The sequence below is a fragment of the Acanthochromis polyacanthus genome, chromosome 7 (assembly GCF_021347895.1).
Source record: "Acanthochromis polyacanthus isolate Apoly-LR-REF ecotype Palm Island chromosome 7, KAUST_Apoly_ChrSc, whole genome shotgun sequence".
Classification (NCBI taxonomy): Eukaryota; Metazoa; Chordata; class Actinopteri; family Pomacentridae; genus Acanthochromis; species Acanthochromis polyacanthus.
The window spans coordinates 29,858,990-29,885,455 of record NC_067119.1 but is presented as its reverse complement, the minus strand read 5'-3'; the positions used below and the strand labels follow the sequence as shown (position 1 = coordinate 29,885,455).

The 26,466-nt window shown below is 40.8% G+C and overlaps 1 protein-coding gene across 2 annotated transcripts; it reads left to right on the top strand.

Annotated features, from left to right (window-relative positions):
* Positions 1-6,261: 6,261 nt before the first annotated feature.
* Positions 6,262-26,392, top strand: LOC110967272 (poly [ADP-ribose] polymerase tankyrase-1). 2 transcript variants are annotated; one of them, XM_022216824.2, is made up of 28 exons: positions 6,263-6,923; positions 8,269-8,493; positions 8,838-8,933; positions 9,468-9,504; positions 10,710-10,785; positions 12,801-12,821; positions 15,175-15,269; positions 15,355-15,421; positions 15,671-15,857; positions 16,097-16,218; positions 16,470-16,561; positions 17,891-17,969; positions 18,062-18,233; positions 18,422-18,501; positions 18,707-18,852; positions 19,134-19,299; positions 19,438-19,657; positions 19,968-20,077; positions 20,780-20,968; positions 21,176-21,422; positions 21,577-21,659; positions 21,826-21,946; positions 22,062-22,159; positions 22,482-22,556; positions 22,878-22,983; positions 23,136-23,322; positions 24,863-25,019; positions 25,119-26,392. In XM_022216824.2, the coding sequence occupies exons 1-28, from the start codon at positions 6,476-6,478 to the stop codon at positions 25,203-25,205; spliced, it is 3,789 nt and encodes a 1,262-aa protein (XP_022072516.1). In that variant the 5' UTR covers positions 6,263-6,475; the 3' UTR covers positions 25,206-26,392. The 2 variants fall into 2 exon arrangements, with proteins under 2 accessions (XP_022072517.1, XP_022072516.1); XM_022216825.2 differs by lacking the exon at positions 12,801-12,821 and having other exon boundaries at positions 6,262-6,923.
* Positions 26,393-26,466: the final 74 nt, after the last annotated feature.

The following is a 26,466-nucleotide window of genomic DNA, read 5'->3' as shown; positions in this document are numbered from 1 at the left end:
AAAAGCAACACAGCTCATCACCCTGAACACACCATCCCCACTGTCAAACATGGTGGTGGCAGCCTCATGGTTTGGGCCTGCTTTTCTTCAGCAGGGACAGGGAAGATGGTTAAAATTGATGGGAAGATGAATGGAGCCAAATACAGGACCATTCTGGAAGAAAACCTGTTGGAGTCTGCAAAAGACCTGAGACTGGGATGGAGATTTATCTTCCAACAGGACAATGATCCAGAACATAAAGCCAAATCTACAATGGAATGGTTAACAAATAAACGTATCCAGGTGTTAGAATGGCCAAGTCAAAGTCCAGACCTGAATTCAATCGAGAATCTGTGGGCAGAGCTGAAGATTGCTGTTCACAAACGCTCTCCATCCAACCTCACTGAGTTCGAGCTGTTTTGCAAGGAAGAATGGGCAAGAATTTCAGTCTCTCAAAACTGATAGACATACCTAGCCTAGCCATGCTATATCCATGTTTCTGACGGTACAAGGGTCTAGGGAAGCTCGACAGGGAGGGAGGCGGGCTAAAAGGTTGTCTATCAAATCCCTCTGCAGCAATTGGGTAGGTATACAACCACTCAACGCAACAAATAGGCTGACGTAGTTCCGAGAGCACCGGCGGATTGTGGCTAAGTCCCATTAGCTTCCCAACCAGCGGAGCCGCGGAGCCAACTGGTATATTAAGGATTTGCCATATCCCGTCGGCATAAGTCCAAATACGTCTTTCTTCTCAATGAAACACTTCAGTGCCGTCCTTTGTTTATCTTTCAAGTTGAATTTTAGCTTCAAATCTTTAAGGGCTGTGGCCAAAGCCGAGTCGAAAGATAACTGTTTATTGTGCGCTGGTTGTTTCTGTCAGAATCGTCACGCCTCTGTCGTCACTTCGTTACGCCCGCCTTCTGACTCTACACTTCATGGTGATTGGTCCGGCCAGTTTTAGGAGAATCCAGCCTCGAGCCTTATGGAGGGTAACTAGACCCACCCTGGCAGAGAATTAAATTCGTTGCCGTGGGTTGTCTAGCGCGGCTAGGCTAAGACATACCCCAAGCGACTTGCAGCTGTAATTGCAGCAAAAGGTGGCGCAACAAAGTATTAATGCAAGGGGGCTGAATAATATTGCACGCCCCACTTTTCAGGTTTTTATTTGTTAAAAAAGTTTAAAATATCCAATAAATTCCGTTCCACTTCACGATTGTGTCCCACTTGTTGTTGATTCTTGACAAAAAATTACAATTTTATATCTTTATGTTTGAAGCCTGAAATGTGGCGAAAGGTTGAAAAGTTCAAGGGGGCCAAATACTTTCACAAGGCACTGTATAGGCTTTTTTTGGGGGGGATTTGATGGCTTCTGCAGTTATAGATCCTTAAGTGGGATGTTTGCCATCTTACATTGTACTTTCTTTTTGTGAAGAAGTGTAAGAGTCAGTTCCTTCATTTTGATACAGGAAGTGGTATCTTTGGTTATCTCTCCACCTAGTATCCTTTTATTTTGCTAGCTCATTGATGCAAGTGAAGAGTGAAGTCTGGTCTGTGTGGTCTGAGCACAAATTGCTATAAACCTCAATGACTGTGACAGAAAGGTGTTTGAACACAGTGCATTGCAGCGCACTGCCTACCTAAACATTGTGACAGACCATGCACACCCCTTGATGGCAATGGTATTCCCTGATAGCAGTGGCCTCTTTCAGCAGGATAATGTTAGGATTCATTTTTGTCCAAATTGTGAACTAAAAACATTTACTAACCGTTTCTTTGTGGTTCAGATTTGACCTACAGTGCTGAGACATTTTTAGCTCTCAACAGACAATTATATCCATTGAAATGACATTGAGAGTGGTGAGAAAAATGTTTTAAATGACTGGAATGTTGGCGAAACGTTGAAGTCATTAAACTTCTGATAATCTCTCCAACAGAGGAACCAAAAGACGACTGCATGCGTTCTCAAAGAGAGACGTGACCTGTATGTAAAGCTCAGCCAGTTGGAGCTGAATCTTGAACAGGTGTCAGTGATTTGTTCCAATGTTTTAACCTTTTTCATTCGCTCAGATGCTGAGCACAGAATGACATGTGAGTCATGTGTCTGCAGCTTCAGCAGGAATACAAGAATCTGCAGGAGAGGCAGACCAAGGCCACTCTAAGCATTCAGCAGAAAAACAACCTGAAGGCCTTGCTGCTGGAGAACAAGATAAATGCCATGACAGAAATTCACGAGAAAAGGCAGCTGGAACTCTGGGTGGCGCTTGCTTTCTCACAGCTAGACCGCTCTGTTGATAAAAATATCAAGGTGAGATTTGTATCTGGGCTTTACCTCATCCTGTACATTAGCTTGTAGGACCACATACAGCAGTGATGCCACAATCAAACTGTCAAAGGGAGTATCTTGAAGTTGGCATGTCTTTATTCAGATAGTGCACAGAATCACACACAACAAAAGGGATGACAGTATTTATACTCTTGTATCACGTTGTTTAGCTACATGTAAGTTCTATCTGTTCTGAATAGTTAGAACTTACTGTTCAGTTCTAGCTGAATGGTAAGTTACAGGAGAGTGGTACAAAATCTCCTCATCTATCAGAGGAGTTTAAGTCTTCCTGCCCAAGGTCCGGGGAGTGTAGCTCTCTCATGCACTCATTCTTTTTCTGCACTTTCATACAGATCTTTAACCTTTTATAGAACAGGTACTAAAGTCATTAATATTTTTCCATCAGTCCCATTGCCTTTACCCTGAACAGAAAGACAAACTCAGCCCAATCAAGTTTTATAATTATTCTCTCATGATGTCGTAGTGATGTCTGCCCTTTCAACTACTAACTATGGCCCGATTCCAGTCCGGCTCATACACACAGGAACTCCATGTGGAGTCACATTTATTGCTGTGGAAGATCTCTTAATCAAGATGAAAATAGCAACTTTCAACCAGTCTGGCAAATTATACCGCTATCAGATGGATGTGTTAGGATTATGTCGAAACTTCATTTCCACGTTGGGGCATTTAACAATAATAATAATAATAATAATACATTGAATTTATATAGCGCTTTTTTGGTCACTCAGAGATGCTTTACAAAATAGACAGATGGGAAAAAAATGTTAGGCAAAAGCCAGATTAAACAAGGCGTAAACACAAAAATAATAATGTAAGTCCACAATTGAGACTCTTTTTTTATCGTCTTCCGTGTTCTTTGTTATTGACAACATTTTTATTAATATAAACTTTATTCATTTGAACACTTTTAAGAATTGCTTTACAAGAAAATTCATGAAAAACAATCCAGCACAGTAAAAATAGTTCACATCAGACCACTAGAAGTTACTTTGAGAAACATGTTTTTGATATGATGAATTCCTCTTTCTGGCACTTAAAAAGGTAAGCAATAAAGTTTCTTTCATTAATATAAATCATTTGAAAAATTATACTTGCTATTATTAATATTATTATTAAATCTCTTGACAAATGATAAAAGAGGATAATAGATACAAGTGGGACTGTTTTAGAACACTGATTGCAGCAAGGCATTATTCATAAAGTCTACCATTTAACACAAACCACTGCCAGTATGTTTTGTATTATATGTCCTAAAGCTGTTGCATTTGATTTACTATTAACTGAGTTTGTCCTTAAAATAGCCCCACAAAACTCACATTTAAACACAAAACAGGTGCTGCACTTGCAAGGAGTGCGATTTGCGAGCCTGCATTTGTGCAGACTTAGTGTTTTAGGACTTTGTAACTCACTCCTACTTAATTCTGGTTGGTTTGGCATGTCGCTTCATGTGGCTAACCCTCCACATAAACACGTAAACAAAGTCAGAGTGTGCTGGGAGGCAGATGTTGTTGAGCCAGACTGGATCTAGGCCTCTTAAACCATTCTGAGTTCATTTCAAAATGTAGAGTGCAATCAACACTGTCACCTCCAGAGGTCAGTAGACGTGCCTGATGTAAGATGTTGCATTCATTGTTTGCTGTGCCTTACTTTGTTTGAAATGTTTATTGGCAGAGGTGGACTGAGTAGCCAAAAAATCGTACTCAAGTAAGAGTAATGTTACTTCAGAATAATATTGCTCAAGTAGAAGTAAAAAGTAGTCATTCAAAAAATTACTCAAGTAAGAGTTAAAAGTATTCGGTTGAAAGACTACTCAAGTACTGAAAGTACTGAGTAACTGTTTGACTGTAATGTCTGATTTATATCTTTAGAAATGATGTGATCAGACAGACAAAAATTTAAAATAATGTGCAAATTCTGGTATTTCCAAATAATAAAATAAAAAATAGCAAAATTAAATAACATCTTTAAAAAATGACGAGTTCAGGCACAAGAAACACAAATTTCCAAATCTTGGTTTTTCATAGCATACAGCCAGTCAAACAGTTACTTAGTACTTTCAGTACTTGAGTAGTCTTTCCACCAAATACTTTTTTACTCTTACTTGAATAATTTTTGAATGACTACTTTTTACTTCTACTTGAGCAATATTATTCTGAAGTAACATTACTCTTACTTGAGTACGATTTTTTGGCTACTCTGTCCACCTCTGTTTATTAGTCAGGCTTGGTGAGCTACTGCCACAGCTGTGTTTGTTGTTACTGTATGAGAATAGAGTGTTTTCACCTGTAGGAACTATTTGAGTCCAAAGATGCAACAATCAAGGCCTTGAAGAATGATGTCTCACAAGATTTAGAGGTGGGTCATCAGTTGTCTCAAAGCCATTTACTACATTTGTTTAACTGTTCGTGAAAGGCTGCCAAGTTTAATTAAAATAAACATCTGACTGGCAGGAATATCATGACTTGGTTCGGAAAGCCGAGGATTTGGGAATCTGTGCCGACAAGTCGCTCCAATGTTGTTCTCCTTTAGATCACATGGTAAGTAATCAGTCATCTCCAGTCTGAGCGTCTTTATGCATCTATTTAATCAAGAGTGATTGTTGCTGTCCAGTGTTGGTTGATATTTTTCCAGTTCAGTTGCTGCTGTCTTGTGTTAATGAAATAAACATGCAATTGACAGAGCACTGACGACCTGATGAAGGAGCTCATCTCTTTGTCCATCTCTGAGCATGAGTCTGACCAAAAAGACGCCGAGGGACTGAGCCTTGCTGCTACCGAGTTCAGAGAGTGAACTCCTACGGCTCTCATGTTTGCACTCATCTGTTCTTCTTTAACATTTTCCAACCCAAATTACATGATATTTTTTCTTCTGTCTCATCCAGTTCCTTTTTTCTCTCTTTCTTGTTAATTCAGCCTAGCTTGACATAAATTTATTACCTGGGAATTTTCTTCTTTTAACTTTTTATTTTATTATTCAAATGATTTACCTTGAGCAATACCAGATTTACATCATCACTCGGTATTTTTCCTGCTCATAGTGCAGGTATAGATACTCTTACAAACCTGAATGTCTGACCGAGTAACATTAAAGTCTGCACAAGGCGACAATGATTTCCTCAACACCCCAGGTCTCAAATAAACATATATATATATATATATATATATATGTGCTGTATTCAGACCTGCGTAACCTACCGCATTGTTAACAGTGTCAGTATTTTTTTGGGGTTACTAGTCATGTATATTTCCAGATACAAATAAAAATGTTTTATATCACCTATCATGACATTCAGATAACTAAAATCCCATGAGATTAGCCTGTCACTGTGGGAAATATTTGGTACAAAAATACAGTATTGTCATAGCGTCACCATCCAGCATATCAGCGTTGTTTTTTGTCTGAATGGTAACTTGGATTTTGTAATAAAACGGGATAGTCTGTTGTGGATTTTTGAGGTACATCCTAGCAAACAGGAACTTTTAGGGAACCTTCAGGGAAAGTTCCCTAAAGGTTCCTTTCCCTGAAGATTATTTTTTAAAGATTTTTACAAGGATGTTGCAGTTGATTATAAACACAGCCAAGCAAATGTCAATCTTAAGGGATGTTCTCTGAAGGTTTTGTGAAAGTTTGTAGAATTTTACATGAAAGTTTTGGAGCCAAGCAAACACAAACCTTCAGGGAACATTCAGGAAACGTTCTCTAGATATCAGTATGTGTAGAATCCTGTAAGAAAGTCAGTTTGTTGTAAATACAACCTGGCATACAGAAACCTTTAGGTCACTTTAAGGTAAGGGAGATTAGTTTGTCCAGTAAAAATGAACCTTTAGGGAACATTCCTCTAAGGTTCCCTAGAGGTTGCTGTTCGTTGGGATGGTCGTACATACAGAGGAGGGGGTGAGATTATGAAAGAGGAAATGAACCGTAATGAAGAAACTAAAGGAAAAGGAAATGAACATTTGCGAGAGGTGGAACATATGTGTAAATAACAAACATGTCCAGGGCCCCGGTGTATTCTGTAAAGTAAACGGGGGGGAACATGGGTCGTTCCTCCGCATCCTGCCTCCACTGAGAGCAAACAGCTGACAGGAAACGCGACCACTTTCCCCGGAAAGGAGGAGCAGTTTTTATTGTCGCCTGAGAGCTGCTGTAATGGCGGTGTCTCGTCGCTCTTCGCAGCAGCAACAACAGCAAAGTACGTTACAGTCTCCGCCGAGAAACAGCTCTCTTTCGGGCGCTCCTCCGGCCTCCCCGCCGATGTCTTTGCTGACTTCGGCCGTTGGACCTCCGGAGACGGAGAGGGAATGCAGCGGAGGGATTGAGATGGCCGTGGCCTCCCCGGACCTACCAGCCCCAGTCCTGGCGAGCAGTGCGAGCTCCACCACGACAACTTCTGGCGGCGGCAGCAGCGTCTCAAGCCCCGGCTCCGGAGCCACGAGTCCCACCGACGGCAGCAGTGGCATCGGCGGGGCTTTCCGGGAGCTGTTCGAGGCTTGTCGTAACGGAGATGTGTCTAGAGTGAAGAGACTCGTCGATTCGGTGAACGTAAACGCGAAGGACATGGCTGGTCGAAAATCAACTCCCCTTCATTTCGCTGCGGGTAACGACGAGCTAAGCTAACGGAGCAGCAGCGTTATGTTGTTAGCTGATGTCTGTAGGCTGCTGGCTAGTTAACACTATGTTTTTGTCAGTATGTTTAATGCTAACCTGTTTTTATGTCATTTGCCTTTATTCTAACTTTAAATGCACCTGCGGTTTATCGTGTCTGAACATTAGCCCTGTGTTGCTAACCAGCTAACGGGACTCTCCAGTTTGTTTATCACATGCAGTCAACATTTCTGCGTCTCTGTACAGTTTAGAAACACAAAACTAGTTATATTGTAATTAACCTAGATTAATTGCCGTAATGAATTATTTGTCAACGTACAATGTTACCAAAGCTGCAATACTACTTAGGTTTACGTTTTATGTGTCCCGCTAGCCTTAGCATAAGTTGTCTTGTCCAGAATATGTCTGTCCTCCTGTCATGTAAATTATAGCTAGCCTCGGACATGCATCTAAATTGATGCAGTGGATTAATAAGGGCTACAGCTCTTGATTTGTTAATTAAAAATGTCATATAAATATAAAATAACGCAGACGTTTAAATTGCATTATTTTCTGACTTGAAAAAATTAACTAAAGTCTCTTTTCTATTGTTGTGAATAGAAAAGGGTCCATTTTAGCCATTTGAGCTGTTTGAGTGGTCAAATCTTTGAGTTAATCCACATACTAGTCAGGTGTGACTTTAAAAGACAATCATCAGATAGTGTGACCAGCACACATACGCTCCTATGACCAGTGGCTATAAAAGGCCACCTGAAAATGCAGCTTAATTCAAATGACACCAATGAAAAGAGAAAGGCAAAACCTTTATATTTGCATGCTGGATGCTGGCAGGTCAGTTGGGGACGTAGCCAGGCTCCATTTGTAGTCTAAGAAATCATGTCAAACAGCATGCTAGAGCAATCTGCTCTGGATGTCCAGCAACATGATCCTGTCCCTTAAAACGTCCATTAACTTCACTAAGCCCCTAAAGATGAGTGGAACAACATCCCACAATCAGCATCTGCAGCATAATGAACTCTCTGAGTTGCAAATATGTGACTAATTACTGATTTATGATTTCTCGTCTGTAACTCTACTCACCATCTGCCCGTTATCATTTTCAATGTAGTGAGTTTTTGTTTTTTCATGACAGCCATTCTGTTGTAGAGACGCCATGTGTTGGAAAAACAAGTACTTGTTACTTTCTATGGTAACAGAATGGCTAGAATTCAACTAAATATTACGAGTGGTGTTTAGTATTTTGTTTAGTTTATATATCATGGGACTGTGCATGTGCAACACTCTTAAGTTAGTACTGATGAAAAGCTAAATTCAAGTGCCTTTTTTCCATGTTTCAGGTTTTGGTAGAAAAGATGTGGTGGAGCACCTCTTGCAGACGGGGGCCAATGTTCACGCCAGGGATGATGGAGGTCTTATCCCCCTGCATAATGCCTGCTCTTTTGGACACGCAGAAGTTGTCAGCCTCCTCTTGTGTCAAGGTGCAGACCCCAACGCTAGAGATAACTGGAACTACACTCCGCTACACGAGGCTGCCATCAAGGGGAAGATAGACGTGTGCATTGGTGAGGATCTCTGGTGGTTATTTTCAAGGAGAAACAATTCTGGAAATCTATGATGAATGTTTTTCTAGACGGTTTTATTAGGTGTACAAGTTTAACTTTAGGACAGAGGTTTTGAAAGTATGAGAGGGGTGGAGACAAGGTCTGAATTTAGTTTAACAAGTAACCACAAGGGTTGTTTTTCAGCTGTTCTCAGGTTTGTGTTTTCTACCAATGTCTTTGCTGTGAAACGAACCAAACTGTATTTAAATATTCTCTGTGCGCTGGGTAATGCAATTGAGGTACACAAATGACTTGAGAACAAAATGTAATTTTTCTTTTCTTTCCACCCCACTTCTCTTATGCAGTATTACTCCAACATGGAGCCGATCCGAACATCCGCAATACTGATGGCAAATCCGCTCTGGATCTAGCTGATCCTTCAGCCAAGGCTGTTCTGACCGGTCAGTCCCTCACTCTTACTTACTTTATACTTTTATTTGCACAGTGACAAATGAGTACAGGACGCAATAATGCTTTAGTTTGAAGATAACTGTCATGTAATGGAACCAGTTGAATGTAGTGCTCAGAGTGTATGCATTCACGCAAAACAATCGTACACATGAAAGTGTCCTGACGTCCGAGTACCACAATTAAAGATATTCTGCAATAACACTGCAGACTAAACACGACTATCAGATTATCTGACTCCTTGCCCCTTGTATTCTGTACTTTTTTGAGTTTAGCAGACACAGAACTGCAGCAAATTACTGTGTCTTTAATGCATCCTCCCCTTATCTACACCAACTTTTCCGTCTAAACTAAGTGTAAAAACTAGCAAACTTTGCTCTTTGCCACAAACTACAACAGGCATCCATTTTCCAAACAAGCATAGGCAGTAACTACTTCCATACCATGGAGAGTTACACCACATTCTAACATCTATTGAAAGTGTTTATCATGCCTAGCTCTAATCTGAGTTTTTTTTTTTCATCCAGGTGAATACAAGAAGGATGAACTTCTGGAAGCAGCAAGGTGAGTGTACCAGGCAACAACATCAAGTGGTTGGTACAGCAGGAGACAGATTGTTTCTGTTTGAAACGCTACTGGTGTGTAGTAAACTTTTGTACATACATTACCATTCAAAAGTTTGGGGTCACCCAGGTAATTTCAGGTTTTCCATGAAACCTCACACTAGGGCTGGGCGATAAACCGAATTAATTCGATTAATTCACATTTTTAAAACCTGACAATTTGAAAATTTGCCAAATCGTAAAATCGAGGCGAGCTTAAATATATAATAGTACAGATTCTTCTTCTGCCTTTCGCAACTTGTGCACTGACGTTTGCTTCCGCCTCTCATCTCCTTCCGCCAAAACACTCACACCCCCGTTATGGCGGACACAACAGCAGACGAAGAGTTGGTCGTGAGGAAAGGACCTCATGTTACATAGATTATATGGAAGTGGTTCGGCTTTGACAAGACTGACAGAGCAAACTACAGTCATGTGCAAAGTTTGCAAAAGTACTGTGAAAACGAAGAGTAGCAGCACAACTAACTTCTTTCAGCACCTCCGGCAGTGGTATCCTAAAGAATGGGAAGAGTGCTTGCAGCTACGGGAGTGCGGCATGGCTAGCACTAGCCATAGCTAACAGACCGCAAAGAAACAACAAAATCGATTAAAATCGTAATCGTCCAAGATTTTATTTTTTGGCCATATCGCCCAGCCCTACCTCACACTTTTATTCATGTGCTAACATAATTGTTCAAGGGTTTTCTAATCATCAATTAGCCTTTCAACACCGTTAGCTAACACAATGTAGCATCAGAACACAGGAGTGATGGTTGCTGGAAATGTTCCTCTGTAGCCCTATGGAGATATTCCATTAAAAAAATCAACCACTTACAGCAAGAATAGTCATTTACCACATTAACAATGTCTAGACTGGATTTCTGATTAATGTTTTCTACACTGGAAAAAAAACTGCTTTTCTTTCAGCAATAAGGACATTTCTAAGTGACTCCAAACTTTTGAATGATAGTGTACATGTAACAGTTCTAAACACACCTGCGTAATATGTGTGACATTTGACCCTTAAAGCTGAGTGTCATTGACATCTACATCGTGCCATCTGAGTAGTAAATGGTGTTCAGATTATGGAATTAAAATTTTCTCTTAAAAATCGCAAGAAATTGGTTATTTTTAATGACGTCAGTCTTTTCAACTGTATGATTACAGGAGTGGAAATGAAGAAAAACTGATGGCGCTGCTGACTCCATTAAATGTTAACTGTCACGCCAGCGATGGCCGCAAGGTAAATGAACCACCAATACAAGACTAAACTGCACCAGACAAATATCCATCACATTACACAATGTATTTGCAGTGTTGCAAAATGAGTATGCCGTATTTTAATAGTTCTTGACCAAAATAGCAAGAAGGATTCTGAGTCAGGCAGTGTGTGAGTCAAGGATACACCCTACAGTGTGTTTGTGGCTGGATTAGCTTGTGTGGTGTGGGTATAAAGGGTGTGGGAGGGCATTACTTTGGACAAACCACTGTGAAACATACATGTTGTAGGTGTTTTTCTTCTCTGTAATTACGCATGTGTGACGCAACTGTGAAATCCATGTGCTTCTGTCGAATCATCTCAGCTCAGCATAATTTTTCTGCCATGGTGTGGGTAGGTTCAACTGTACAAATTGTCCTTTTTTTTGTCAAACAGAAAAAAAGCACTATTTTCATACATTCAGTTAGGTTAGTTGATTAATTTTGTTAAAAGTAAAGTAGACACTACTGCTTTGATTTACTGGTCAGTGTTCTTTTAACCCTCGTGGCGTCCTGTGGGTCAAAACTGGCAAAGTTTGAAAATGTGGGGAAAAATATATATTTTCACACTGAAACTTCTGATGTCCAGATTTTCAACAATTTTGGGAAATCTTTGAAGATTTTTTGGTGGATAAAAGAAATGTTAAAAATTTGTCTTGAACGTTCACAAAAAAATCAACCAAAATCCAGCAAAATTCGCTGTTTTTTTTTTTGTGAATGTTGTTAAAGAAAATATTAGAAGTTTTACTGATATATACGTAGTCACTTTAGATATTTTAAGGATTTTTTTTGGAAGATTTTTACTAGTTTTTAAAAAATATTTACAAGAATTTTCTTGCCAAATTTCAGGGATTTTTTGAATATAAATTTTAAGGGAAGCTATTCAGGAATTATTGGAGTTTTCTTCCTGAAGGTTTTGCAAATTTTCAGAAATTTCGGAATTTTTTTTCCCTGAATTTTTGGGTTTCTTTCTCCTTTCAAGGAAACAATATTTTTGGTGCCCATAAATGAGGACAACAGGAGGGTTAATCATTTCTCAGTATGTTTGGACATAGCGCCTTGATGGCAATATTATCTCTCCCCTAATCACTTTTTTATGCCAGTTTCTAGAGCAAAAATGTTTGTAATTTTGACATCTTGACACAACTTCAGCTTATGTATTCTGCTCAGTTTATTTCTCAGTGTAATTTCCAGTGTCTCTGGACCTTGCTTAAAAAAGTTTTTAATTTTCAGAAGGACATAAGTCATTTCTAGCCTTTATTTTGTTTCCTATTTTTTTCTTCTTTGTGGTTGGGTGTCGTTGAAGGATAATGGTACAAAGACAGACTTTCACAGAGTGCAACTGGCACTTCTCTTTTTGGTTTTACTCAGCATTGAGCTTTGCAAATTTTAGGTGAACAATCATTTGTCACACAATGAACTGGGGTGTTTGCTTTTTTCTGCTGTCATTGTTTTTGTATGTGAGCTTCTTTTTTCATTTTTGCTTTTTCCCAGCATGCATTAGTTTGAATTGATTTCCGTTCTTGTCCTAAGCACACTGTCTTAAATTTGTAAGTTACTGCATATAAGCATAATTCCACCATAGAAGTCCATTGTCACTAACAGTATGTCAGCATTGGTTTATTTCATTTATTTCTAACCCAGTTTCTTCAACAGCAGCTAAAGTATTACTCTTTGACCGTATAGTTAGAGTTTGCATGATCCAAACCAGTAAGCCAGTGTAGTGTGGGGTTTAACCAGCACACATTAACCAGTCCTTGCTTTTCCACAAAGAAAACAGAGGAGGAGAAATCACACTCCCCTCTCCTGCTATTGATCCTCTCTGACCTTGTCTCATGTTTACCTCAAACTTGCTTTGCGGCTCAAACAGTTTATTTCTAACAAGGGTTTGTGTTTCATTGACTTTAAGGGAGAGAGAAATTGCTGTGAAAAGATACTGTCATTTTGTAATTTTTGTTTCGTTTTGTTTTCCGTGTGACTCTGGCAACATTTGTCGATCAGTCAACATCCCAAAAAATGCTGGTAAGTTGACCTTGATAACGGCCACTTGATTGATGCACTGTTGTGATCTTCTTTTTGTTTTTGTTCCTTTTTAATCCATTGTTTTTATTTGACCAATACGCTGGCTGTCACTCGTTAATTGCACATCATGGACCTGGGTGTACGGGTCACTCATGTATCCTACCCTGATGCTCCTCTGTTGTATGTGTGTGTGTGTGTTTGTGAGCGAGCGGCATGGAAGTGAGCGAAAGAGTGAGTTGGGTTGGTGTCATGGTGACGACTCATCTTTTTTGGATTTGGAGAGGAGCTCAAAATGTCCACTGCCTGCTTTCTTCGGCGTCTGTCCTCTCTCTCCTCTGCACACTCACCCACACTTCTCCAACTTTCAGTCACTTGCTCATACATCAATATCTGATTTGGCTTTTAATTTATTAATGTCTTCATGTGTTTTGACGATGATCACTCATGCATGCCTCAAGGCCTGCCCCTCTGCATTTTGTCAAGCGATTCTTGAACTTGTGTCTGTGAAATATGTGTCTACTTCCCTGTTGGATCAGTTGGTATGCAGTAATGAATGACCCACATGTCACCTGTCACTGTAGTGCTATGCTACCCTCCATGGTAATAATGTTTGATTGCTTCTGATTGCCATCCCACACTGAATGATGCCTCCACGATTCAGCTCTCTCATCGGTCTGATTTTACCACTGCGGCTTGAGACCTCACACTTGACCTTCTGGGTTTTATATTGATATCACTGCATGGAAATCGAAATGAATGACGTCTCTCCTTTTGATTATAAGCTTGACCTGAGCTCGACTTTTTTTTATGGCGAACAAGTGCTATTGAAGTCAGATTTGCAGCTTTGCTTAATACTAATGTTCATCTTCCTTGGCTGAAATGATTTGATTTTTGACTTTGCAGAGACGCTTTCTCAAACACTCAACCTGCTTATTGGAGTTTCACTGCATCCTATTACGGTTGGGATTCAATAGCATTTTATCAAGCCAGAATCCAATATTGAATCTACTTATGAAAACTCAATTCTGTTTAACTAATTCATTGCCGTTCAAAATTTGGGGTCGCTTAGAAATGTCTTTATTTTTAAAAGAAAAGCAGTTTTTTTCTTGATCTTGTTAATGTTTTAAATGACTATTGTAGCTGGAAGCAGCTGATTTTTAATGGAATGTCTACATACAGCCATGGCCATAAGTTTGGACACAGCATGACTTATGTCTGTTTTGATGTCTATTACAGAACATAACTAATATTTTTTGACAGCACCAGTTTAATTAGTCAACAAATCAACAAGGGATATAATATTATCAATAAATTCCAACAATTGGAACAACTTTGTTCCCAAAACATAATATTAGAAGAAAATACCAAAAAATGCAGTACTTTCACAACCGAATTTGGTAAGAATAACAAAATGACACCAAACTCTTTTGATGTTTTTTTAAATATGAAATGTAATATAGTTCTCAGGAGTTGTGTATTATCACCCAAACACTTCAGTATTTTGTGGTATTTTCTAAGATTCACAAGCGTCATGGTACTTGTGTCCAAACTTATGGCCATGGCTGTAGAGATACAGAGGAACATTTCCAGCAACCGTCACTCCTGTGTTCTAATGCTACATTGTGTTAGCTAATGGTGTTGAAAGGCTCATTGATGATTAGAAAACCTTTGTGCAGTTATGTTAAAACATGAATAAAAGTGTGAGTTTTCAATGGAAAACATGAAATTGTCTGGATGACCCCACACTTTTCAACGGTAGTGTATATTTTCATAAAAATTTAGTAGTTAAAAATAATCAGATCAACAATGAAGATTTGATTATTTTAATTCTTCATTAAGCCCAATGACTACCTTAATGTCTTGGTCAGGCATGTAGGTTAACAGCTTTAGTAACAGGAACTAGATATAAATTAAGGAGTGTGTTGTATCCCAGCCGTAATTCATACCCAGCCATTTTGAATTTAATTCTCTAACAGCCCAAGCAGATTCCTTCTTGCCAGCTTACTGCATCAAACTTCTATAAAGCCTCAGCACCTACAGCAATATTTTATTTCACTGACCGTATCAACTGAAAGTCGAGGTATTTGAGTAACGACGTTGAAGCTGCTTGTTGTCGCTCACTCAGGTCAGACTCAATATCAACAGCAACTGAATTTTGTTGCTGGATTTTCCCTCAAACTCCATTGACCTTGCATCATCATATCCACCATTCATCTGCCACTCACCAAGCATAGCCTGCCGTAGCACATTGCTTCTGGCCCTAATCAGCCGCTTGCTCCTGTGGCCATCGAAGGCAGTACACGCTAAACTCGCCGGTCATCTGTGTGTGCTAACAAACGGACGTCTCTTTCAGTCGACGCCCCTCCACCTGGCTGCCGGCTACAACCGGGTCCGCATCGTTCAGCTGCTTCTACAGCACGGAGCCGATGTTCACGCAAAGGACAAAGGGTGAGGCACTGTTAGGAAAAGCAGCAAAATCTTTTGAAAATCATTTTTCCCTTATATGTTCTAACACTGATGTCTTGTCCTGCAGTGGTCTAGTTCCTCTTCACAACGCCTGCTCCTACGGTCACTTTGAGGTCACTGAACTTCTGCTTAAAGTAAGACTCAAAAAACTTTCAGTTAATTTGATGAGATATTTTTTTTGAGTTAATCCATGCCTTGGAATATATAAATAATGTTCAAGCAAATGTAGCAAGCTTATGATCTATAACAAATGAGTTAGATTTTAAGAGACAACTAATAAGAATGCTAATTACATTTTCAGAGATGTTCTTCTAACGTCAGATGCTACGATGTGGGCTGTAATAAAAGTTATTCTGCGCTCTCATGCGCTTTTCTCTCTGCAGCATGGAGCCTGTGTGAACGCCATGGACTTGTGGCAGTTTACTCCCCTTCACGAGGCGGCATCAAAAAACAGAGTGGAGGTCTGCTCCTTGCTGCTGAGCCACGGGGCCGATCCCACCCTGCTGAACTGTCACAGTAAGAGCGCTGTGGACATGGCCCCGACTCCAGAACTAAAAGAAAGACTCACCTGTGAGTTTCTGCTCAGCCACAATGCACACTTAGATGCACAGTGATGACTGGAAAAATGCTTTGTAAACTTTCAATCTCACAGACGCAGTATACAATTAGAGGCTTTACCACATTTCTCAGCCCCCTCAGTTTAGCTCTTTCCTATGTAAATGCATCACTACACTCAAATAAGGCACCCTGAGTCTGTTTTTTTTGGTTTTTTAAATCAGATACATCATTTTCTGTTCTTTTTCATGCAGATGAGTTCAAAGGTCACTCGTTGCTGCAGGCCGCCCGGGAGGCCGACATGGCCAAAGTGAAGAAGACACTGGCTCTAGAGATCATCAGCTTCAAACACCCTCAAACCAACGAGACAGCTCTGGTCAGTCTTTTGACTAGTTTGAGACTAAAAACATTTGAGGGCAGGACAGAAAGTACAGTCTCTTCTCTTCTCACTGCACAAATTCCAACTGAAAAAATCACGTAGCAAATTACAAGTAACACTGTCAACAATGCTTTGTATGGTTAATGATGAAATACATGCAGTGTTGTGATTGGCTGTAAGTGTTTAGCAGTGTCCTTGTTGGCAGATCTTTAACTGAGTATCTCATCTGATGTTGATGTATATTTCAGCACTGTGCAGTGGCTTCCCCACATCCTAAGAGGAAGCAGGTGACTGAGTTGTTGCTGCGTAAAGGTGCCAACATCAATGAGAAGAACAAAGAGTAAGTCCACCACAGTTTTTAGATTTGACCTCTATTATACACATTGTTAAGGGGATAAGGACCTTACAGTCAGCTTTTTAGCAGATAAATATATTTTTACAAAATGAGTGTGCTAACAAAACAATATCCACAAAGCCAAAGAGTAACTCCACCAAAACCAAGGTGGGATTTTAAGTATGAAAATCTATCACCTGAGAAACAGCATATCAAATTGTAATTAAAAATGTAACTCATACAGTGCTTTCTGTGTAAGTTGTGAGACAAACCGATGTCCTAAAAAGCTGACTGGAAATGATTTGTATATGTAAGCATGTTAAAGCTGCTGTCCGGAGTTTCCGTTTGTTTTCAATTTATGCATCATTTTTTAACAAAGCTTAAATGTGTTAGTCTAGTTCGATACTATAATATAAAGTTAGTATAACGCAATATGAAAATTTATTCCTGAGCTCCGCCTTCCTCTCATAGACCCCCATGTTATTCCAAAAAGCGCCGGTCGCTGCCGACCAATCAAGTTCGAGCTTCAGCTTTGTCATGCTGTCAATCAACGGTTACGCGCACAGCAAGCAAGCCCATGCAGAGGTGGGCGAGCTACGCACTACGCAACCGCGCACATTTGTTTTGCTTGTGGAGGAGAGAGCATCAGGGATCAGCAACTTCCAGAAAAGTTACCAATCCCACGGCTTGTCAGGCCAAGAGACTGCAGGACGTTTTTTGGCTCGGGGTGCTCGCGTCGCTCCCCGACCACGGCCTCCATAGCCCGCCTGACGGCTTCGTTTAGATGCCCGACCTCTGGAGGAAGATGTTGGGGCGTCTGGGACATACTCTTCATCAGAGGAGTCATGCAATTCTGAACTCTAGATAGAAATAAATAAACAATGTAACACATATACACGCGTAAATGCACTAAGTTTGATAAACAACGTCATCGAGAGGGATACACGAGTGTAATCACATATTGAAACTTTACTCGTTCGTCCTAGCAGATTCATGTTATTTTGGTATTAGGACAAGTTAGACTCAATACAGAATTCTAACGTAATTCCCTTATTATTTACTAAATGTACTAAATGTAGAAGAGTGGAAAACAGCAAAACAGGCGAGATGCTGCAGCACTCCGGGCACTCCTCTCATGTACTGCGCGCGTGCACAAATAAAGGGGCGAAATCAGAGGGAGGGAGGGTGGGACCACCAGTGTTTTGGGAGACGCTGCGATTCAAACTCCAGACAGCAGCTTTAAGTAGTTAAAGAAATGAGGTAGTGGTCTAAAAACACAAACACATGATGTGCTAACATAAACAGTGCTAGCTAACTGTCTCTTGTGTGTTTTAGCTTTATGACTCCATTGCACGTCGCTGCTGAGAGAGCTCACAATGACATCCTGGAGGTGCTGCAGAAACATGGAGCAAAGGTTTGTTTCTGTAAAACAGTATTAGAAAATGTGATCTGAGGGAGTTTACGGCCTGTGTTGCTGAAACTTGACCTCACTTCCTGTGGCTCCAGGTGAACGCCGTGGACACACTAGGTCAAACAGCTCTTCACAGAGCAGCGCTGGCCGGTCACATCCAGACCTGCAAGCTGCTGCTGAGCTACGGAGCCGACCCCTCCATCGTGTCCTTACAGGGTTTCACTGCTGCTCAGATGGGGAACGAGGCCGTACAGCAGATTCTTAACGGTAAGAATACACTTCTGAATCCTCCAAATTGTCTGCTTTTAAAAATCTTAGAATGACCATGAACATTATATTTTTCAGTTCAAGATGATGCAGATTTTCTTTAAAGCTCTAAACCCTGATTGTGTGGTTTTATTTGATGTATGTGGGTCTTGTTTGACAGTGTTTCGTATTGATTTTTTTAATTCCAGAAAATGTTCCCACGCGCAATTCTGATGTGGACTACAGATTTCTGGAGGCAGCCAAAGCAGGAGATCTGGACACGGTGCAAGTAAGTGTATTAAATTTTCTGTATAAAAATGCAAACCACATTCACAGAGATGCATTTATTGTAGTCAAATCATTTTGATACACTTTCAGTTCTTGAAGAATTTGCTCTTAAATTGATATAAAAATCCAATTTGTATTGTCCTGTAAATGTGTTGTCCTTCCACTCAGGAGCTTGCTAATTATTGTATTGTTTCTGTGAATGGCAGCAACTTTGCACCCCCCAGAATGTGAACTGTCGTGACCTGGAGGGCCGCCACTCCACTCCTCTCCACTTTGCGGCTGGTTACAACCGAGTGGCTGTCGTTGAATACCTGCTGCACCACGGAGCTGATGTTCATGCCAAAGACAAAGGGTGAGTTCTTTCACCGCCGTCTCTTTTTAAAACACTCTAATGAATAGCTTAAATGATTTCATTGTTAAGGCTACTGACTTTCCCTTCGGGGATGAATAAAGTGATTCTGATTATTAATATTTTTCATTATCTACAGCCCATGAATGTAATTGCATTAATATACATAGTTATTTATATATAACTATATGTCATTGTTTTGTATAGTTAAACATTTTTTGTAAGGAGGTGTACAACACGTCTTCTGGTGTGAAAATGTTTTGCTTGTGTTTTCCCTCCTGCAGCGGTCTGGTTCCCCTCCACAACGCATGCTCCTACGGTCACTATGAGGTGGCTGAGCTGCTGGTCAGACACGGAGCTTCGGTCAATGTGGCCGATCTTTGGAAGTTCACCCCGCTTCATGAGGCTGCAGCCAAGGGAAAATATGAGATCTGCAAACTGCTGCTCAAAGTGAGGATCCATTATCATCACCTGTCACTGTTGTACTTTTTTTTTCCTGTTTTAGTTGCACAAGTCTGACCTATGAGGCCTTACAGTGTTTTATTTAGATAAAATGGTGAAATAAATAAGTTAAACTCTTCTGTTCAGCATGGAGCCGACCCATCCAAGAAGAACCGTGACGGCAACATGCCGCTGGACATGGTGAAGGACGGAGACACAGACATCCAGGACCTGCTGAGGGGTGATGCCGCCCTGCTAGACGCTGCCAAGAAGGGCTGCCTGGCTCGAGTCCAGAAACTCTGCTCCCCAGAAAATATCAACTGCAGGGATACACAAGGACGCAACTCCACACCTCTCCACCTCGCAGGTACAAGCTGCTTTGAGGAGGTTTGGATTTTATATTGTTGTGATGTGGAGTTTACACGAAAGTTGTACTTTTTTTTCTTCCCACTCTGCTCTTGAAATATTGAAAAGGGAAAAGCTTTGAGGATAATTTTTGAAAGTGTGATTTTGTTTATGTAGTTCCTTGTTGTATTTCCTCTTTCTCTCTGCTTATGCTCATTAAAACTGTCTAATTAAATTATTATACATTTTGAAAAGTGTGTTAAGTGCTGTTCTTATGCAGAATTTTACAAGCTGTGCATTTTCTTGGTCTGATTTCTGCTCTTACTCCACAGCCGGCTACAACAACCTTGAGGTGGCAGAGTATCTGCTGGAGCACGGGGCTGATGTCAACGCCCAGGACAAAGGAGGCCTTATCCCTCTTCATAATGCTGCATCTTACGGGGTCAGTCTCAGCAACATAAACACATTACACATCACATACGGACTCTGCAGAGTTTGATTTACACATTCAGATCAGAAAGCTTAAAGCTACAGGAAAAAAAGTGCATTTTTACATTAAAACGTGTATTGTGGTGGTGGTTTTACCCTCAGTGCCTGTAAATATTGCCAATAGGTGGCCACTGCAGGAACTCAGGGCAGGCCTGAGTTGGTGTCAGCATTTACAGCAACAGCTTTGACTGTGATGGTAACTAGAATTATGCATCAATATGCAAGAGTCACTTGATGTACTTTCAGTTCTGTGAGCACATAGGAAATAGACCACATGATGATTTGTTATGTTAGTGTATATGGTGAATTTTATATTGTTGATGATGAAGTTACAGAGGCAAAGACATTACTCAAGGAAAACATTGAGTGGATAGAAACAGGCACTTGTTGCACTTTCCGAATTTAACCAGTCCGATAGTAGACGGTGCAGCACAGTAGTTTAATCAGGTCTGCTGCGAAATACCGATCATGGAGATGGTACTTTTTTCTCTCCTCAAAGAGGTCGCACAGGACTTGGTGTTTGTGTTCAGTACATGTACAAACATTTGGTCCACAAGTTCCTGAAGTGAGAAATAGCTGCATAATAACTGTTAGTTGATTCTTTAACTTAAAGTTCGGTGCTTGACTTGCCCTCTGTCTCCTCTCTACCTCGCAGCACGTGGACATTGCAGCACTACTGATCAAGTACAATACATGTGTGAATGCTACAGACAAATGGGCTTTCACCCCCCTCCATGAAGCAGCTCAGAAAGGTCGTACGCAGCTCTGTGCGCTGCTGCTGGCTCATGGAGCCGACCCCACCATGAAGAACCAAGAGGGCCAGACAGCTCTGGACCTGGCCACGGTAAGGAGAGATAAACATCTGTCTTTTCCTCTAGTAGTTCTCTGGTCACAGTGAGTGTTATACCACTGCCTGTTTAATATGCCTGGCCATTGAAGACTTGAAAGTCATCACTCTATTGGAATGATAGAAGAGTGAACTTTAGTTAATAAGTCCAATTGAACTTAGACCACGCTCCTTTCAACTTTTTGTATTTTTCTATCCCTGTAGGCTGATGATATCCGAGCCCTGCTGATGGACGCTATGCCACCAGATGCCCTGCCCAGCTGCTTCAAGCCTCAGGCCACAGTGGTCAGCGCCTCCGTCATCTCTCCTGCCTCCACGCCGTCCTGTCTGTCAGCTGCCAGCAGCATAGACAACCTGGCCGGACCTCTCACAGAGCTGGCGGCGGCTGCTGGTTCCGGGACCTCTGGAGTGGCAGATGGAGCCACGGGCACTGACCGCAAGGAAGGGGAAAGTAAGTTTGCTTCACCCGTCGTATTCAGCACCGGTCAGTTTTTAGCAGTCAACATAGAAAAAAGTGAATGTAGAAAAGAGAGAGGAGCTTTTTTGTTTATTTCTGGTAGAAGATATATTTTTACATTCAGTCTAACATGGTGTTTGTTTCATAGTGGCAATGCTGGACATGAATATAAGTCAGTTCCTGAAGAGCCTGGGCCTGGAGCACCTAAGGGACATCTTTGAGAGGGAGCAGGTCAGTAGCAGAGTCGATCTTTTGTAGCTCTTTGAAAGAATATAGTATTTTGGAATAAGTCTGTGTAGCTCACTGGTTATTTGTTCAGAGCCACAACTCAAGATTGAACATATTTTTAGTGCTTTGTATACATTTCTCATTCTGTTCTGGTGTTTACCTTTACTAGATCACCCTGGATGTGCTCGCTGACATGGGCCACGAGGAGCTGAAGGAGATTGGCATTAATGCGTACGGCCACCGACACAAGCTTATCAAGGGTGTTGAGAGGCTGCTGGGCGGCCAGCAAGGTGAGGAGGCATCCAGGGGTGTTTTTTTTTTTTTATATAACTAATGCTGTGTTGCAAAAATCAAACATGTTCAAATATTCCAAATAGAGGCTTATGTTTTATGTTCACTTCTCAGGTGCCAACCCATACCTGACATTCCACTGTGCCAACCAGGGCACCATCCTAATAGACCTCGCCCCAGATGACAAGGAGTACCAGTCTGTGGAGGAGGAGGTGATCAGAGCTTACATATCTGCTTATCTGATATCTGTTCAGGGTGTGGTTTAACTGCTGTTGTTATTGTAATCAGCTTTCTTTTTTGTATTTAAATGACTATTGATTATCTATAAAGCTCGGCATATTTCCATAAATTTAAATCGGATTGTCTACAATGGTTTGCACAGAATTAAGGTTACAAATTCTCCTTTAAGGCTGTTTTAGTTACTGCACAGTTGCTAATTATGCTGCTTTTGGAAAGCAGAGCACTGACTGATGACTCACGTAAGTGAAAATGAATTTTCTGGTTAATGAAGCCATGTTGTTGTGTGTCCCTCAGATGCAGAGCACCATCAGAGAGCACAGAGACGGAGGCAACGCTGGTGGTGTCTTCAGCAGATACAACATCATCAAGGTCTGAACCAAGAATTGATCTGCACTTGTCTGTTTCTGTAAAACAAAGCACTGAATAGCTTTGAACTTTGTCTTTGCTCAGCGAACGGGTAATGAAAAGTCATTCAGCCAGTTTCCCAGACATTGATTAAGCCTCGAAAAATTCAGTAAAGCTCTCCACTGGAAAAAGTTTTCAGTCTGGGCCGAGGTTTAATCCATGTCTGGAAAACTGAGCCATTATTCCTGTAATGAGACCTGATGTACATGAGTCAGCAGTTAATTACTGGTGTGAGGCACACAGCTCCAACATGCTGTTTGATCTGTGTCTCATTGTGCCCCATAGATTCAGAAGGTGGTTAATAAGAAGCTGAGGGAACGTTACACCCACCGGCAGAAGGAGATAGCAGATGAGAACCACAACCATCACAACGAGAGGATGTTGTTTCACGGTAAGCACATCACTGTCACGATATCTGTTTGTTTTCAGTCAAATTTAGCTTTAACTTTTTTAATCTGTCTGCAATGCGTTTTAGCGTATGAAGCTTTGCATATTGGTGATTGTATAACATCATTCTGCCACTGATGTCATGGTTTCCTTCAGGTTCCCCTTTCATCAACGCCATCATCCACAAAGGCTTTGATGAGCGCCACGCCTACATAGGAGGGATGTTTGGAGCAGGGATCTACTTTGCGGAGAACTCCTCAAAGAGCAATCAGTACGTCTACGGCATCGGTGGAGGCACAGGCTGTCCGACCCACAAAGACCGATCCTGCTACCTGTGTCACAGGTAACTTTGACTGTCATGGTTTAAAGTTCTCCAGGACTGTGCTGATATTCTGGTGCATGACTGAGGCTGTCACATTTAAAGAGACGGTTATACATTTATCTAGACTTATTTTTTGTTCAATTGTGGCATTATAAGAGTATGTCTGTAAACACTAAAGTTCAAAAGTTGGGGTCACTTACAAATGTCCTTATTTTTGAAAGAAAATTAGTTTTTTGATGAAGATAACATTAAATTAATCAGTAATCCAGTCTAGACACTTTAAATGTGATTAATGACTATGCTAGCTGGAAAACACTGAATTTTTTATTTTTATTTCTTTTGGCCGTTGAGCCTTTATTTTATGGAGGACAGTGGAGAGAGAGAGAGACAGGAAACATGGGTAGTAGAGTGGGGGAATAACATGCAGCAAATGGACATGGGCTGGATTTGAACCCATGACTGCTGCAACGGGGAGTATAGTCCCTGTTTGTGGGTCACACACTCAGCCAGCTGAGCTATCCAGGCACCCGAACAGCTGATTTTTAGACCCAATTCCAGCACCATCACTCCTGTGTTCTAATGTAATGCTACATTGTGTTAGCAAATGGTGTTGAAAGACTAACTGATGATTAGAAAACCCTTGTGCGATTATGCTAGCACATGAATAAAAGTGTGAGTTTCTCTGGGTGACCCCAAACTTTTGAACAGTAGTGTATATGTGAATACAGCCATGAGAAACTATATTTTTTTTTGTACTGATAAAATATATACACTTCATTAATAATCAAATCAAAAAATCTCAGTTCACTAATCCATGTGCTACTATAAGCACTGCAGTGAATAGGCTTTTGATTTTGTTTTCATTTAGTCTTATCAGTCTTTTGGCTAAATTGATGAGGAACAAGTGTTCTAAAAGATATGTGAAGGCTATTGGATACTCTTTATGGCTTTGACAGCTGGACACAGTTAGCCTATTAGACTGCCAGTCAGTTTCCAAATCAGAAAAGGAGGTAGCAAGATAATGCATTTTTATGCTGTTTGGATTTTTCAAATCCACTTTTAAGAAAGCTAACATTCTGTGTTTATTGTCTTTGTGAAATGATATGTGCAGTAGCCACCTCCATATGATAAGCTGATAAGGCTGTGTTTTTTTCAATGCTATACCACCAAAGTATCTCTGTTATCTTCTATTGGTGTTTTGTTGGTAGGTGTGACACTTGGCAACAAAACACTTAAAGTCTTAATGATGACTTAAAGTAACATGCAACTTGGTATTTGTGCCAGTTGTCATAATAATTTTCTTATTCACTAATATATTTATTTCGTAATCTCTCCTCCACTCTGGCTTCTAACACTCGAATACATTTCAAATAGAATTTGTCCTTGCTTTAAGCCTGGATGTGTCATGACCCTTAACTTCTGGTTTAACAGGAGTTTAAAACTAAACTGCAACAAAGATGTTTTTGATGTGAAACTTGGGTCCTTTTTGTTGTCTGTCAGAGTAAATGTTTTCTAGGCGATATTGTGGGGACACTTGTATCTGACTTTCTTTTCTCTCCAGGCAAATGCTGTTCTGCCGAGTGACTTTGGGGAAATCCTTCCTACAGTTCAGTGCCATGAAGATGGCCCACGCCCCCCCAGGACATCATTCAGTAATCGGCCGGCCCAGCGTTAACGGCCTTGCATACGCCGAGTACGTCATCTACAGAGGAGAGCAGGTGAATAGAAACATCAGTTTAATCCCCTAAATCCTGTGTAGCTCACAACATCAGCAGAAGATGCATTTATCATCCTCACCTTGCTGTGTTTTCCCTCAGGCCTTCCCGGAGTACCTCATCACCTACCAGATCCTTAAACCAGAGAGCGCAGCCCAGTCTGCTGCAGGAGCTGAGCAGAAGTCGTAGTTACTTTACGTTACACACACTCACACAAAAAGGACTCGATGCACGTTATTTTCTCCTTTGTAGTGCAAATGCCTAAACACCTTTTTATTTACCAAACACATTTCCAATCTTCTGTCCAGTAGAACCCATGGTGACCAGTGCTTCATGAGCAGATATGCTGTATAATACTCTCCTACTCATGGTGATGACACACTTGGTTTCTTTATTTAGTTTTTTTGTTTTTTTTTTTTGCATCGGCTGCATGTTAATACAAAAGCATGTAAGGCCCAATAGCGTGCGTGGGTTAGTTCAGTGTCTCTCCCCTCCCTCCCCCTCCTCACCAATCAGGAGGATGCTTGTAGAGACTGTGAAGTATCAACAGCATTAACAGTTTTCCACTCTGTGTCGCCACATGCCTTGTGACTTTGGAGAATCACCAAACCCCTCCTCCCTCACGTCTACACGCACACAAACACTGTCTCGCTGTCCGAGCCTGAAACCTGTGGACTACTTCTACCACCCCACCGTATCTGGGCTCATCCTGTATAGAATGGCCTGCAGTAACTGTGATTTTTAATGCTAACCTATAACACTACCAGACAGGTAACAGTGCGTTGTTGCTATGCTGTAATGCCGACTTCCCCAACTTTCAAGCCGAGAACACTACAAACACTGAGCTGAACTGTTACTAGCGGCTTTATTCAGGGCTGAGTGAGAAAGGGCTTTCTCTCAAATCGCAGAATTTAAGAGTATTTTACTGACGTCACAATCTTGATTTGTATGAGAGAGGATGTGCGCTCAGCAGGGCATCGTAAGGCATCATAATTAGATGAAGGTGCTGTACATTAAGAGCATTATACTGTACATGACTGTGCTTCATACAGTAGAGTTTGGTATATGTTGAAATGTGCTCGTGATGCCTTACAGCCAGTGAACTCATCAAAGCACCCTTTCTGTCGCCATGGTCTTACTCACAGACATCCCACGCATACGGATTTGCACTTTTACATAGAAAAACCTATTTAAGTTATTTTGAATTTAAATTGCAAATTTGCGGGAAAAAAAATATTTGTACAGGTTGTGTAAATGGTTGTGTATAACTGTTGCTGTTTAACAGTGTCTTTGAGTTAAACTGTAAATGACATTGAATTTTCCTTCCATGCCTTGATTCTCCATTATTTTTTTTAATAAATGTCCCATTAACAGTTTGTTTTGTTTGTGGTTGATGTTTATGTGAATATTCTCATGGTCTGACTGTTTCACAGCACGATATTTGATATCC

Coding starts and splice junctions, on each gene's coding strand:
- LOC110967272 (XM_022216824.2), top strand. CDS start 6,476: ATGGCGGTGTCTCGTCGCTCTTCGCAGCAGCAACAACAGCAAAGTACG. Junction 9,505..10,709: donor GAACTTCTGGAAGCAGCAAG/GTGAGTGTACCA, acceptor GTATGATTACAG/GAGTGGAAATGAAGAAAAAC. Junction 15,270..15,354: donor GTTCACGCAAAGGACAAAGG/GTGAGGCACTGT, acceptor CTTGTCCTGCAG/TGGTCTAGTTCCTCTTCACA.